At 59.2% G+C, this 10547-nt stretch overlaps 3 protein-coding genes across 4 annotated transcripts; 1 reads left to right on the top strand and 2 right to left on the bottom strand.

Moving 5' to 3' along the window:
• Nucleotides 1–21: 21 nt before the first annotated feature.
• Nucleotides 22–2855, bottom strand: THSD8 (thrombospondin type 1 domain containing 8). Of its 2 annotated transcripts, XM_057709863.1 has the most exons (3): nt 2278–2855; nt 979–1184; nt 22–133 (listed from the first exon to the last, which is right to left on the bottom strand). In XM_057709863.1, the coding sequence occupies exons 1-2, from the start codon at nt 2426–2428 to the stop codon at nt 985–987; spliced, it is 351 nt and encodes a 116-aa protein (XP_057565846.1). In that variant the 5' UTR covers nt 2429–2855; the 3' UTR covers nt 22–133; nt 979–984. The 2 variants fall into 2 exon arrangements, 1 of the variants encoding a protein (XP_057565846.1); XR_009049250.1 differs by lacking the exon at nt 22–133 and having other exon boundaries at nt 1051–1252; nt 2278–2416.
• On the top strand, nt 2653–5784 carry PRDX2 (peroxiredoxin 2). The gene is made up of 6 exons (XM_057709862.1): nt 2653–2750; nt 3213–3324; nt 3408–3561; nt 4165–4287; nt 4452–4582; nt 5450–5784. The coding sequence occupies exons 2-6, from the start codon at nt 3222–3224 to the stop codon at nt 5533–5535; spliced, it is 597 nt and encodes a 198-aa protein (XP_057565845.1). The 5' UTR covers nt 2653–2750; nt 3213–3221; the 3' UTR covers nt 5536–5784.
• A 2155-nt stretch (nt 5785–7939) lies between these two features.
• Nucleotides 7940–9777, bottom strand: JUNB (JunB proto-oncogene, AP-1 transcription factor subunit). The gene has a single exon (XM_057710333.1). It carries the CDS (start codon nt 9476–9478, stop codon nt 8435–8437), a length of 1044 nt encoding a protein of 347 aa, XP_057566316.1. The 5' UTR covers nt 9479–9777; the 3' UTR covers nt 7940–8434.
• Between the last annotated feature and the right edge of the window lie 770 nt (nt 9778–10547).

Raw genomic sequence — 10547 nt, 5'->3', positions numbered from 1 at the left:
CGTCGCTGCCGTGCGGCTTCCTGGGAATTGTAGTTTCCGAGGCTGACCGCAGAGCTCCGCGTTTGGGGAACGGGGTGGGCGGGGTCACTTTCCAAGCTCCGCCCGGGTGTCGCTGGAGCTCCGCCCGCCGGAGCTAGTGGGAGCAGCGGGAAATAAAAGTTAAATTTACTGGGGCCTTGAAGGACTCGACCGGGTCAGAACCTAGAAGATCAAATACCACTAGACTCCCAGAATACGGTGTCCGCATCACTGAGTTCCCGTCCCCCACCTGATTTCAGGCCCTCTGTACTAGAAGTCCCTAGCACTCCACACAGTTTACGCCCCCTGGACTAGGTATCCTGGCTCCTGCTGGGCTCAAACCTTTGAACTTGGGGCCCCCCAACTCCCTCTCTCCGTAGCTCACAGGGAGCGCCACCCTCCGTCTCTCGCCTGCTTCCTACCCTCTCATCCGGGCTTAGTCTCTCCTCCCCTCCGAACCAAGATCCCAGACCTCTACAGACTCCGGCTCCGAGTCGCCACCCACCACGCAGGCTCCTACCCGCCCCCCACCTCAGGGTTCAAGCTCCCGCCACCTCCACCGCCCTTCTTCCTCTTTCTCCCACGTCTTCGCAAGGAGCAAGCCTCCCAGATTTGTCCGCCACTCCAACGACAGGTCTCTTTCAGGGCTCACACCCTCAGCCTGTGGGTTTCTGTTCCCCACCAGGGTCCCAGTTCCTGCATCTCCGTTTTCCCCTCCCCGCCCCCACCACCTTTCTTCCTTTCTCCTCGAATATCGGCAGGGCTCACATCTCCTGACTCGGCTCTCCCTTCCCACACTGCACTCAAGCCCCAGATTTAGTGCCCCAGTGTTCCCTTCCCGATGCCCGCCTCGTACCCTCCCCCCACAGCACTTCCTGTCTCCCCTCCCACCCTGGGGACTTGCGGCCCCGGGCCTTACCAGCCCGCCCCAGACCCGCCTCCTCTGCGCCCGCTGCTCACCCGGGCTTAGGGCCTCCAGTCGCAGTCTTTCGGCTCGCAGGATGAGCAATCCCGTGGCCGGCAGGGCCGCACCTGCACCAGATTCTCGCGGTCCATGAACACCGGGCCAGGCGCTGTGCCCACAACCTCGCGGCTGCGCTCCTGCTTGCCCAGGTCGCAGAAACAGCGCCACTTTCCCCACGGGCCAAGGACAGAGTCTTCCAAGCCTGGGGATGGAGCGCCAGGTAGGGGGGGAACCTATTCCCCCCTCTAGGGAGGGAGGAGAATAAAGACACTAACAATAACAACAGTTCATGTTTGCTCAGCTGTGCCTCTGTGCCAGGTACCCTGCTATAGATTATCTCTAATTTCCCCATTAGTCCCAGGTGGGGAAACTGAGACCTAGAGAGCAGGCCACCCTTCCAAGCTCACACATCTGGTGAGTGGCCCAGAGGGACTGCAAAATGACACTTCCCACCTGTGCCTGCCTGTCCAGTTGGGAGTGTGGTACAACACCCTTGGTGTCCACCATCTGAAGGTGACTGCACTCTCCAGGGGGGTTATCATGAGCCTGTCCAACAGGCACAGTGTCACGTGACCAGCAGGGTTGCCAGGTGGTGAGTTAAATGACATAATTGGCATAATGAAGGTACTTGAAAGCCCCTGGTGAGGTGCTAGCAGTAATACAAAAACAATTATTATGATCACTTTTAAAGCAGCTACATTTATCAGATGCCCTTTACAACTGTTCTTTTACTGACTCTTTTCTACAGCCTTAGCTGACAGGTCTTAGCCCAAATCTGTGGCTCACAAAGTTCTGACACCTCATGCCCTCACCAAGCCTCTGCCAGTCACACTGGCCTCTTTTCCATTCCTCTCTCAGGTCTTTTGCTGTTCCGACTCCTTGGCGCACTCTTCCCCCTAAATCTTCGCATTTGGGGCCTTTGCTTGTCTTCCAGCTGCATTGGTTACCTATCTTCAGCTGGGCCTTCCCTGACTTCAGAAGTTTACCTGCACCCTGCCTTCTCTATCTCCCCCTTTCCCAGCACTTATCTGAGTTTATGGATACGTCTGCCTCGGTATTTATTGCCTGTTCACGTCCCTTCTCCCCGTGTAAACTGCTTAAAGACAGTCTCTATCTCAATTTATAGATGAGAAAACTGAGCCTCAGAGAAAAGTAACCAGCTCAAGGGGCGCCGCTAGTTCGCAGCTGGGCAGAGATGTGAATTCCCTGGAGGAGGGTCTATTTGCAGCCCGATGGAGAAATGGGGGCAATGAGCCACCTTTCTGAGCACTGTCACATCCATGGCCTGCAGTTACCTTTCTCCCGATGCTGCAGCTGCAGCTGCTCCCAGGTGTCCCCTTCGCCCTGCTCGCCGAAGTATTGGTAGTCGGGGGAGACCTGGGCAGGGGTCGCCAGAAGCAGGAGCATCAGAGGCGGCAGCAGTACTGCCGCCTGGCTCCGGGCCATGCCGGACTCCAACCGACCCCCTCGCGCTCCAGAGAGGAGCCCCGCGCATCACCCTCGCGGGCGGGCGCAGTGGTCGCGGCCGGTGGCTGAGCGTCTCCCCCCGCCGCCCGCGGGCGCATGGTCGAGGCCGGCTCCGTTTCTCCTCCCCTGCGCTTGCAGTGGACCCGACCGCTCCGCTAGTCCGCCCATCCGCCCACCCCTCCGCCCTATGCGTCATGGGTCGGCCCGAGTATAAAAAGCTCCGCAGCCCCGTGCGCATTGGGCGCTGCGAAAGCGAGTGCGTGCATCAGTCAGTCCGTGCGTCCCGCCCTTGTTCACGCAGGTATGGACACTTGGAGTGCATCGGGCTGCGGGGAGCCCCCGTGGAGCATCTCAGGCCCTATCCAGACCTCAGCGCAGGCCGCCTTTATTTTCCGCCCGCCGTAGCGGCTGCCTTTGTCCTTGCGGGGAAAACCAAGGCCAGAGCCCTGGAGTACAGGCCGCATCCCCAGGCTCCCCGCCCCCAGCTCGCGGCATCTCCTCCTGGGGCGGTGGGCTTGCGCGACTGCGCTTAGGCCGACACGCTAACTGGGGGCTGGGCGGCAGCGGCCCGGCAGCTCTAGCTGTCCGTGGGGGCGGATCTCCCAAAGTCTCAAGGCCGTGCCGACCAGGTCCCGGAGAGGGTGCGAGACAGTGCTGCTGTCTCCGCCGCTCTGACTCAGTAACTGGGCCCGGTACGCAGCGTGACCTTGGGAAGTGAGGACAAAGGGTCGTCCAGGGCGCACTGACAGGGCGGGGGTCTCAGCTTTCAGTCATGACCTCTGGCAACGCGCAAGTCGGAAAGCCCGCCCCGGAATTCCAGGCCACCGCCGTGGTGGATGGCGCCTTCAAGGAGGTGAAGCTTTCAGACTACAAAGGTGAGGGGGCCCTGGTGGGGCGGGGCACAGGCATTAGAGTGACTGAGCCCTAACTCCTTGTCTTTTCCCACCCCCTTCCCCAGGGAAATACGTGGTCCTCTTTTTCTACCCCCTGGACTTTACCTTTGTGTGCCCCACGGAGATCATCGCTTTCAGTGAGCGTGCTGAGGAGTTCCACAAGCTGGGCTGCAGCGTGTTGGGCGTCTCTGTCGACTCTCAGTTCACCCACCTGGCTTGGTATGAGTGGGGACCAACGAGGGAGGATGCAGCTAAACCTACACGTGCATAGGGTCTGAGCTGTGTGTTCTCATGACCGATGCTCAACCTCTGTGCCTCCCTTTCCCATCAAGAAAATAATGGAAATAGTAATTCCCAAGTCCTTAATCATGATAACAATAATTAGTCTTTGGAAACTAGTTGCGTGGTGTAGAGAGGTGGCCGATGCTTTAACTCAGGGCAACACAGCCTCCCTCCCAAGAACTATTTCAGCAAGGTGGAAACTCCAGTTCAAGAGAGCTAAGGGCTGGGCCCCATGACACAGAGCTAGAGAGAGGAGGATAGGGACTCTTAAGGCAGGTTCTTTGCCTCAAGATGCTGGAAGCCACCAGCACATGTGAAGCCACTTTGCTAAAGTATTTGCTTAGTCTTCCCAGCTGTGGGAAGCAGCCCTTGCACCCACTTCAGGGTGGGGTGGGTAGGGCTCCGCGGGAGTTGTTCTAAAGCCCCTTATCTCTCACCTCCAGCACACCCACCCAGCCCTTATCACACTCAGGCCCACAGGGTGAGAACCCTGCTGTGCCAGGCATCCTGAGGTCCCAGTCCTGTCTCCCCCACCCCCAGGATCAACACCCCCCGGAAGGAGGGAGGCTTGGGCCCCCTGAACATCCCCCTGCTGGCTGATGTAACCAAACGCTTGTGCCTTGATTATGGCGTGCTGAAGGAAGATGAGGGCGTCGCCTACAGGTACTGTGGGACTCTCAGGAAGCCCCCCTCCTCAGGGTGAGGGGGCCACTCTTGGGTGAAGCCCTCCCTACCCCCAGCCCTGTGGCTAACAGAAAGTCAGGGCTCCCTCCCCAGGTCCTGACAGTTGGAGCTCCAGCTCCTCACTGTGAACTCTAATATCTTAGGGGCCTCTTTATCATCGATGGCAAAGGTGTCCTTCGCCAGGTCACCATCAATGATTTGCCTGTGGGGCGCTCCGTGGATGAGGCTCTGAGGCTGGTCCAGGCCTTCCAGTACACAGATGAGCACGGTGAAGGTGAGCAGACACACGTTCATACATGCTCACACATGGGTATATATGCAGCCCCGCTGTCACGCACACATACATTCACCGCCTGCTCTATCGCTTGTGTGGGGTGGATGTGAGGGTCCCAAAGAAGATTCACCTCAGGGCCTTGTCTGCAGGAAGTTTCTAGTCTGGTGGGGGAGATATCCCAATATAAGGGTAGGGAGCTTCTATAGAGATGTATGGAAGGTATTTGAGAAGGCCTGTACCAAGGTAGGCTTGAATGTTAGCCTTCTCATGTGAAGGCCACAGCCTGACCACAGGCTCTGGAAATCCAACAGGGCTGGGGCTAAGAGAGAAAGATGCAATTAAAGGAGCCAGAAAGAAATTAAAGTGTCAGCCAGGGAATTCCCTGGCTGTCCAGTGGTTAGGACGCTGCACTTTTACTGCTGTGGGCCCGAATTCGATCCCTGATCGGGGAACTAAGATCCCACAAACCACACGATGCAGCCAAAAAAAAATAAAATGTAACGGGGACTTCCCTGGTGATCTTTTTTTTTTTTTTCCCCTGCTGGTGATCTCTTGATTTGGGACTCTGAGCTTCCACTGTAGGGGGACACAGATTCAGTCCCTGGTTGGGGAACTAAGTTCCCACATGCGGCATGGCATGGCCAAAAAAATAAATAAAATAAAATAAACCGTAAGCCAGAAAAATCCTGCAGCTCGGCTTGGAAGGCTTCTCTCATCACGTCGCATGGTCTTAGGCCTGGACCACATGGCTCCAGGCTTTTTCTCCTGCAGCTCATGCTCTTGCTTTGCCTCTTTTTGTCCCTTCACTACTTCTCTACCTTGAATATGGCACTCTGGCCTCACGTGTGCATCCCTGTTTTTCCACAGTCTGTCCTGCTGGCTGGACCCCAGGCGGTGACACAATCAAGCCCAATGTGGATGACAGCAAGGAATATTTCTCCAAACACGGCTAGGCTGGCATATGGGTGGCACGCTTGGCTCTTGGCCCCCATCTGTGCTCCTACCTGGGTGCCCCACCCCCCACCCCCGTACTGACCCACGAAAAGCCTCTTCAGACTCTATAGTCCATGACCCCAGAGGGCTGGGCCAAGGTCTTCTGAAGCCCCCAGCTGATAGCTGGTGAATGGTGACCCCCTCCTTGGAGCCCACATAGCTGGGAACAGGCCTAGAGGTGACTAATAAAGTATTAGGGACAGATGTAAGTTTGTTTTGGTGTGGTTTGTGTTGGTGTGGTACCTTCCCCCCTCCCCCCTTCCCCGCTTCCCTGCTGCCAGGCAGTGGCCTGGGAAACTGGCATTGTAGTTACCGATATCCACCACTAGGTGACAGCCTTGCCTCATGCTCACTGCCTACTCCCCTCCCTCTTTCTCCTTGGCCTGAAGGCGGGTGGGGGCGGTGGAAGGGAGTTGGCACTGCCTGCACCTTGCAGGGAGCAAGTCCAATGCTGCCTTACAATCTGAAACCTGGCCATGCAGGGCAGCGCCCACACCCTAACAGCGGCCAGCCTGGGTTCAAATGCCACTTAAGAGCTGTGATCTTCCGTGGGTCTCTTCAAAAGCAAAAGGGGAATAAAGACAACCAACCCATATCACCAAACGAGTTAAAAGAGATATGTACGTGAAGGTCAGGGCTCTGTTAATGGTTATTAGGACCAGGTCCCTGGGTCTGGAAGAAGAAGGTGGGGACCCAATCCTGAGAGTAGAACCAACAGTGGGAGCTTGAGGTACACGCACAGTCCCTGCTGCAAGTTTTGCATCACCCCAGCTTGGAAGGACTGCCTCACCCCTGAAGTGGAAGGGTGAGGGTTAGGCTGGAAGGCAGGTGTTATGGGCAAGGCAGTGTTCGAAGGAGCGCCATTTGATGCTGTGCATGTTCAGGCAAGTGGCTTTGCCACTCTGAGCCCCCATTTCCTTCCACAGGACAGTAATGACATGCTCATTTAATCCATAGACCCATTATTAATATTGCTATCCAGCCTAATGCCCTCCAAGGTCACTCCTCTCAGCCTTGGAATTTTATCTACACTCCTCCCCAAGGTCCTGCGTGGTCTTCCCTGACCTCATCTCCCCTCCTGCCTGGTTTACTCCATTGCAGCACACTGGCTTCTTGCTGTTCTTTAACAGGCTGATCTTGTTCTGGCCACAGGAACTTTGTGTGTGCTGTTCCCTCTGCCAGAACGCTGTTACTCAGGATTTTCTCAGGGCTCAGCTTCAAATCTGCTGAAAAAATCATCTCATTAAAGTTCCCAATCCATTCTCCAAAGCGACGCCCCTCCCCAGCCCCATTACTACCACTTTGACCAGTTTTTTTTCCCCTTCCTAGCACTTACCACCATCTCCGAATCACGTTTGCTTGTTTATTGTCTGCCTGCCCTGGTGCAGTCTGTGACTGCAGAGCAGGGTCGTTCAGTATTTTATAAATGAATTAATGAAGCGTCTATTCTACCCCACCTCGCCCCTGTAGCCTGGTTTCTCGGTCTGTGTTTTTCTCTGCTGCTTTGGGTGCTTCCAGCTCCGAAGCCAGCCAGATCCCCATCTGGGCCCACCACCCGCCCTCCCACCCGTCCCAGTTGCGAGGAAGGCAGCCCCATGCGAGGGCGGCGGCGGCGCCCGGCGGCCCGAGCAGCCGCCCCGGCAGGACCAGACCTGGCAGTCGCCCCACTCCCGACCTGGCACCCGAGAGGGGAAACTGGCAGGCGGGCACCGCCCTTCCTGGCGGGGGTGGGGAGGGGATCGCGGCGGTAACGACGCGCAGGCAACTGCATCCCCCCGCCTGGGTCAGGTCAGACGGAGCGGGCGTGGGCGCGGTGGGGGAGACTCCAGGGTGGCTCCCGGGGCTCTGGAGCGCGGCCCGCCCACCTCGGACGCTCTGGACCCAGGCCTGGGGCTTTCCGGGCCTCAGTAGCCGCCAGCCTGGGAAAATCCCGGCCCCCTTCCCGGCGCCGTGGCCCTGCCCGGCAGAGCGGGGGAGGGGATTCCCGGAATCTGCCCGGAGACCGCCGTCGCGTCACTGGGCAGAATCAGCCCATGTTTGGACAGCGCTTCCGCAGCGTCAGCGGGGAAAGCCCCGGCGCGCGCGGCTGGGCGGGGCCGCGCCTGCGCACTGCGCGTTTCGCCCCAGGCATCCTGTCCCCTGGTGCTGGGGGGCGGCTGGACCGCGTCCCTGCCCTGGACCTTCCAACACGGGAGATCAGGGGACGCGAGGAGGGTTGGACACCGGGGCTGGGGACGCAAGGTGCCTGAACAGAGCTGGCGAGGTTGACAGTTACAGGAGCAAGCCACTAACAGCAGTGGGGTGGGGGCAGCCCAGTACTCTCCTCCCTCCGCCCGCCAGGTTTGGAAAAAAAGACAACAGAAATTAATAAAGAACTTTTTTTTTTTACTTAAATAGTCAATAAAAAGAACAATATACACACACACACACACAAAAACATCTTAAAATAAATTCTTTAGAGACCGACTGCGTGTTTCTTCTTCACAGTACGGTGCAGAGGGGGGAGGGCAGGGGGCGGGGGTCCCCTCCCCAGTATCCCCAAGGGCTTGAGTACCGGGCGGGAGGACCAGCTCCGCCGCAATCGCCCCCTCCTCCCCTCCCTGTTAAATACACAAATATATTATATTCAATATGAATTGAGTCCAGCAGAAAAAAAAAATACAAAACAACGTGGAAAGGGGGCTTGTAAACCTCGAAGTGGAAGGACTGGGCGCAGAGCGGGCGGGCAGGAGTCCAGTGTGGTTTGTGGCGTCCCCAGGCCTCTGGGCCGGTGCCCACCGCCTGCCCCCTCGCCCCATGGGAGGCGTGCGCCCAGCCGTCCAGTTTGGGGAAATGTCCGTACGGGGTATAGGGGGGCGCTCAGAAGGCGTGTCCCTTGACCCCAAGCAGCAGCTGGCAGCCGTTGCTGACGTGGGTCATGACCTTCTGTTTGAGCTGGGCCACCTGCTCCCGGAGGAGGCCGGCAGTGTTGGACAGCCCCGCGTTCTCGGCCTTGAGTGTCTTCACCTTGTCCTCCAGGCGCGCGATGCGCTCCAGCTTCCGCTTCCGGCACTTGGTGGCCGCCAGCCGGTTCCGCAGCCGCTTGCGCTCTACTTTGATGCGCTCCTGGTCTTCCATGTTGATGGGGGACACCGGCGGCGTGGCGTCGCGACTGCGCGCCTCAGGCACGGTCTGCGGTTCCTCCTTGAAGGTGGAGGCGCCGCGGCCCAGGCCCAGCTGCGCCGGGTGGCCGCCGGCGAAGGGTGGCGCGTGTGGGAGGTAGCTAATGGTGGCCGTCGGGTACGAGCTCCCAGTCCCGACGGCGGCCCCGGCTCCTCCGGAGGACGCAGAGGCAGGAGAATAGCTGCTGAGGTTGGTGTAGACGGGAGGCGGCTCCGGGCCGGCGTAGACGCCCCCGGGCCCGGCCGGGGGCCCTCCGCTGGCACCCAGGGACACGTTGGGGGGCGTCACGTGGTTCATCTTGTGCAGGTCGTCCAGGGCTTTTACAAAGCCGTCGGCGAAGCCTTCCTGCTCCTCGGTGACGCCTCCCCCTGCGCCCCCTGCACCTCCACCGCTGCCACCCCCGCGGGGGTAAAAGTACTGTCCCGGGGGCGTGGGCGTCGTCGTGATCACGCCGTTGCTGTTGGGGACGATCAGGCGCTCCAGCTCCGATGAGGCAAGCTTGAGCGACGCGCCTGTGTCCGAGCCCTGGCTGGAAAAGTAGCTGCCGCCACCGCTGCCCTCTGGGCCGGGACCCCGCGCTCCGGGTGCTTTGAGATTTCGGTAGGGGTCGGCCAGGTTGAGTGCCAGGCTGGGTTTCAGGAGTTTGTAGTCGTGTAGAGAGAGGCCGCCCGGGGTCCGGCCGTATCCCGCTGCTGCGTATGAGTCGTCGTGGTAGAAGGGCTGTTCCATTTTAGTGCACATCCGGGCGGCCCGGGCGGTCTGAGGGGGTCCCTACAGGGCCGCCCGGGGCCTCGCTGCAGCGAGCGGCGCGCAGTCCGCGGCGGCGGCTGGACCGGGTGTCTGGACGCGCGTTCCCGGAGGCTGGCACGGGCCGGGGGAGGCCAGCCGGCGGCTGTGCGCGGAAGCTCTGTGCGGCTTCTCGAGCCCCTCTGCCCTTCTCTGGCGTGTTCGCTTTCTTGGTGTCGCTTCCCCCTTGCTCCCCGCTCCCCGCTGGCTCCGATGCTGGCCTGGCCGCGCTCAAGGTCCCAGTCGCTCAGCCGGAGCCACACGCCTTTATACGGCGATTGTCAGCTGCGGAAGTGCGCTCCTATTGGCGGTTGCCCTAGCCGGGCCCCCGCGCCCCCCCTGGAGCGTGGGGAAGGGGAGGAGGCGGCTCGCGTCATTGTCAGGAAGCGCGTGTCCTTGTAAACAGCGGCCACGGGCTGGGTGGCTCGGCGCTGCTGCAGGGGGAGGGGTTCAGAGGACCCTGGGGTGAGCGAGAAAGGGGGTGCTGAGGCGGTCCGAGATGATTCCCCTGGAATACGCGATGAGGGATACGAAGAACTGTTACAGAACAAGTGTGTGTGTGTGTGTGTGTGCGCGCGCGCGTGTGTGTGCGTGTGTGTGTTGGGGGGTGGGGGTGGTCCCGAGGTGCACAAGGAAAGGCCTGAGGGATCTGGAGTCTGACAGAGGGGCTGGAGGGCTGAGAATACACCGAGAGACCCCGCAAAGGAGAGACAGGAGGGTTAAGCAAGGTATGTGGGGGAGTGGTAAGGAGATGCCCGACTCAGAAATTAAGTGGGGGTCCAGGGTACAGAAGAGTTAAGGGACTGGAATTTTCACGGGAGGAACTGAACCCAGGAAAAGTGAGGAGGGAGAGCAATCAAAAGTACACGGGAGCAGCTGGAGGACCCATTATGCAAAAATTGAGTAGGGGTCCTGAAGTCCATGGGAGAGGCGGAGAGTCCCCCACGAGTTGGAAGGGGAAGGAATTGGGGGAATCTAGATATGTAGAAAGTTAATGAGGGTCTTGGGGTACAATGAGTGAAGG

This window comes from Hippopotamus amphibius, chromosome 15 (genome assembly GCF_030028045.1).
Source record: "Hippopotamus amphibius kiboko isolate mHipAmp2 chromosome 15, mHipAmp2.hap2, whole genome shotgun sequence".
NCBI lineage: Eukaryota > Metazoa > Chordata > Mammalia > Artiodactyla > Hippopotamidae > Hippopotamus > Hippopotamus amphibius.
Note: the sequence above shows the minus strand (reverse complement) of the source record. Positions and strands in the feature narration are given on the sequence as shown.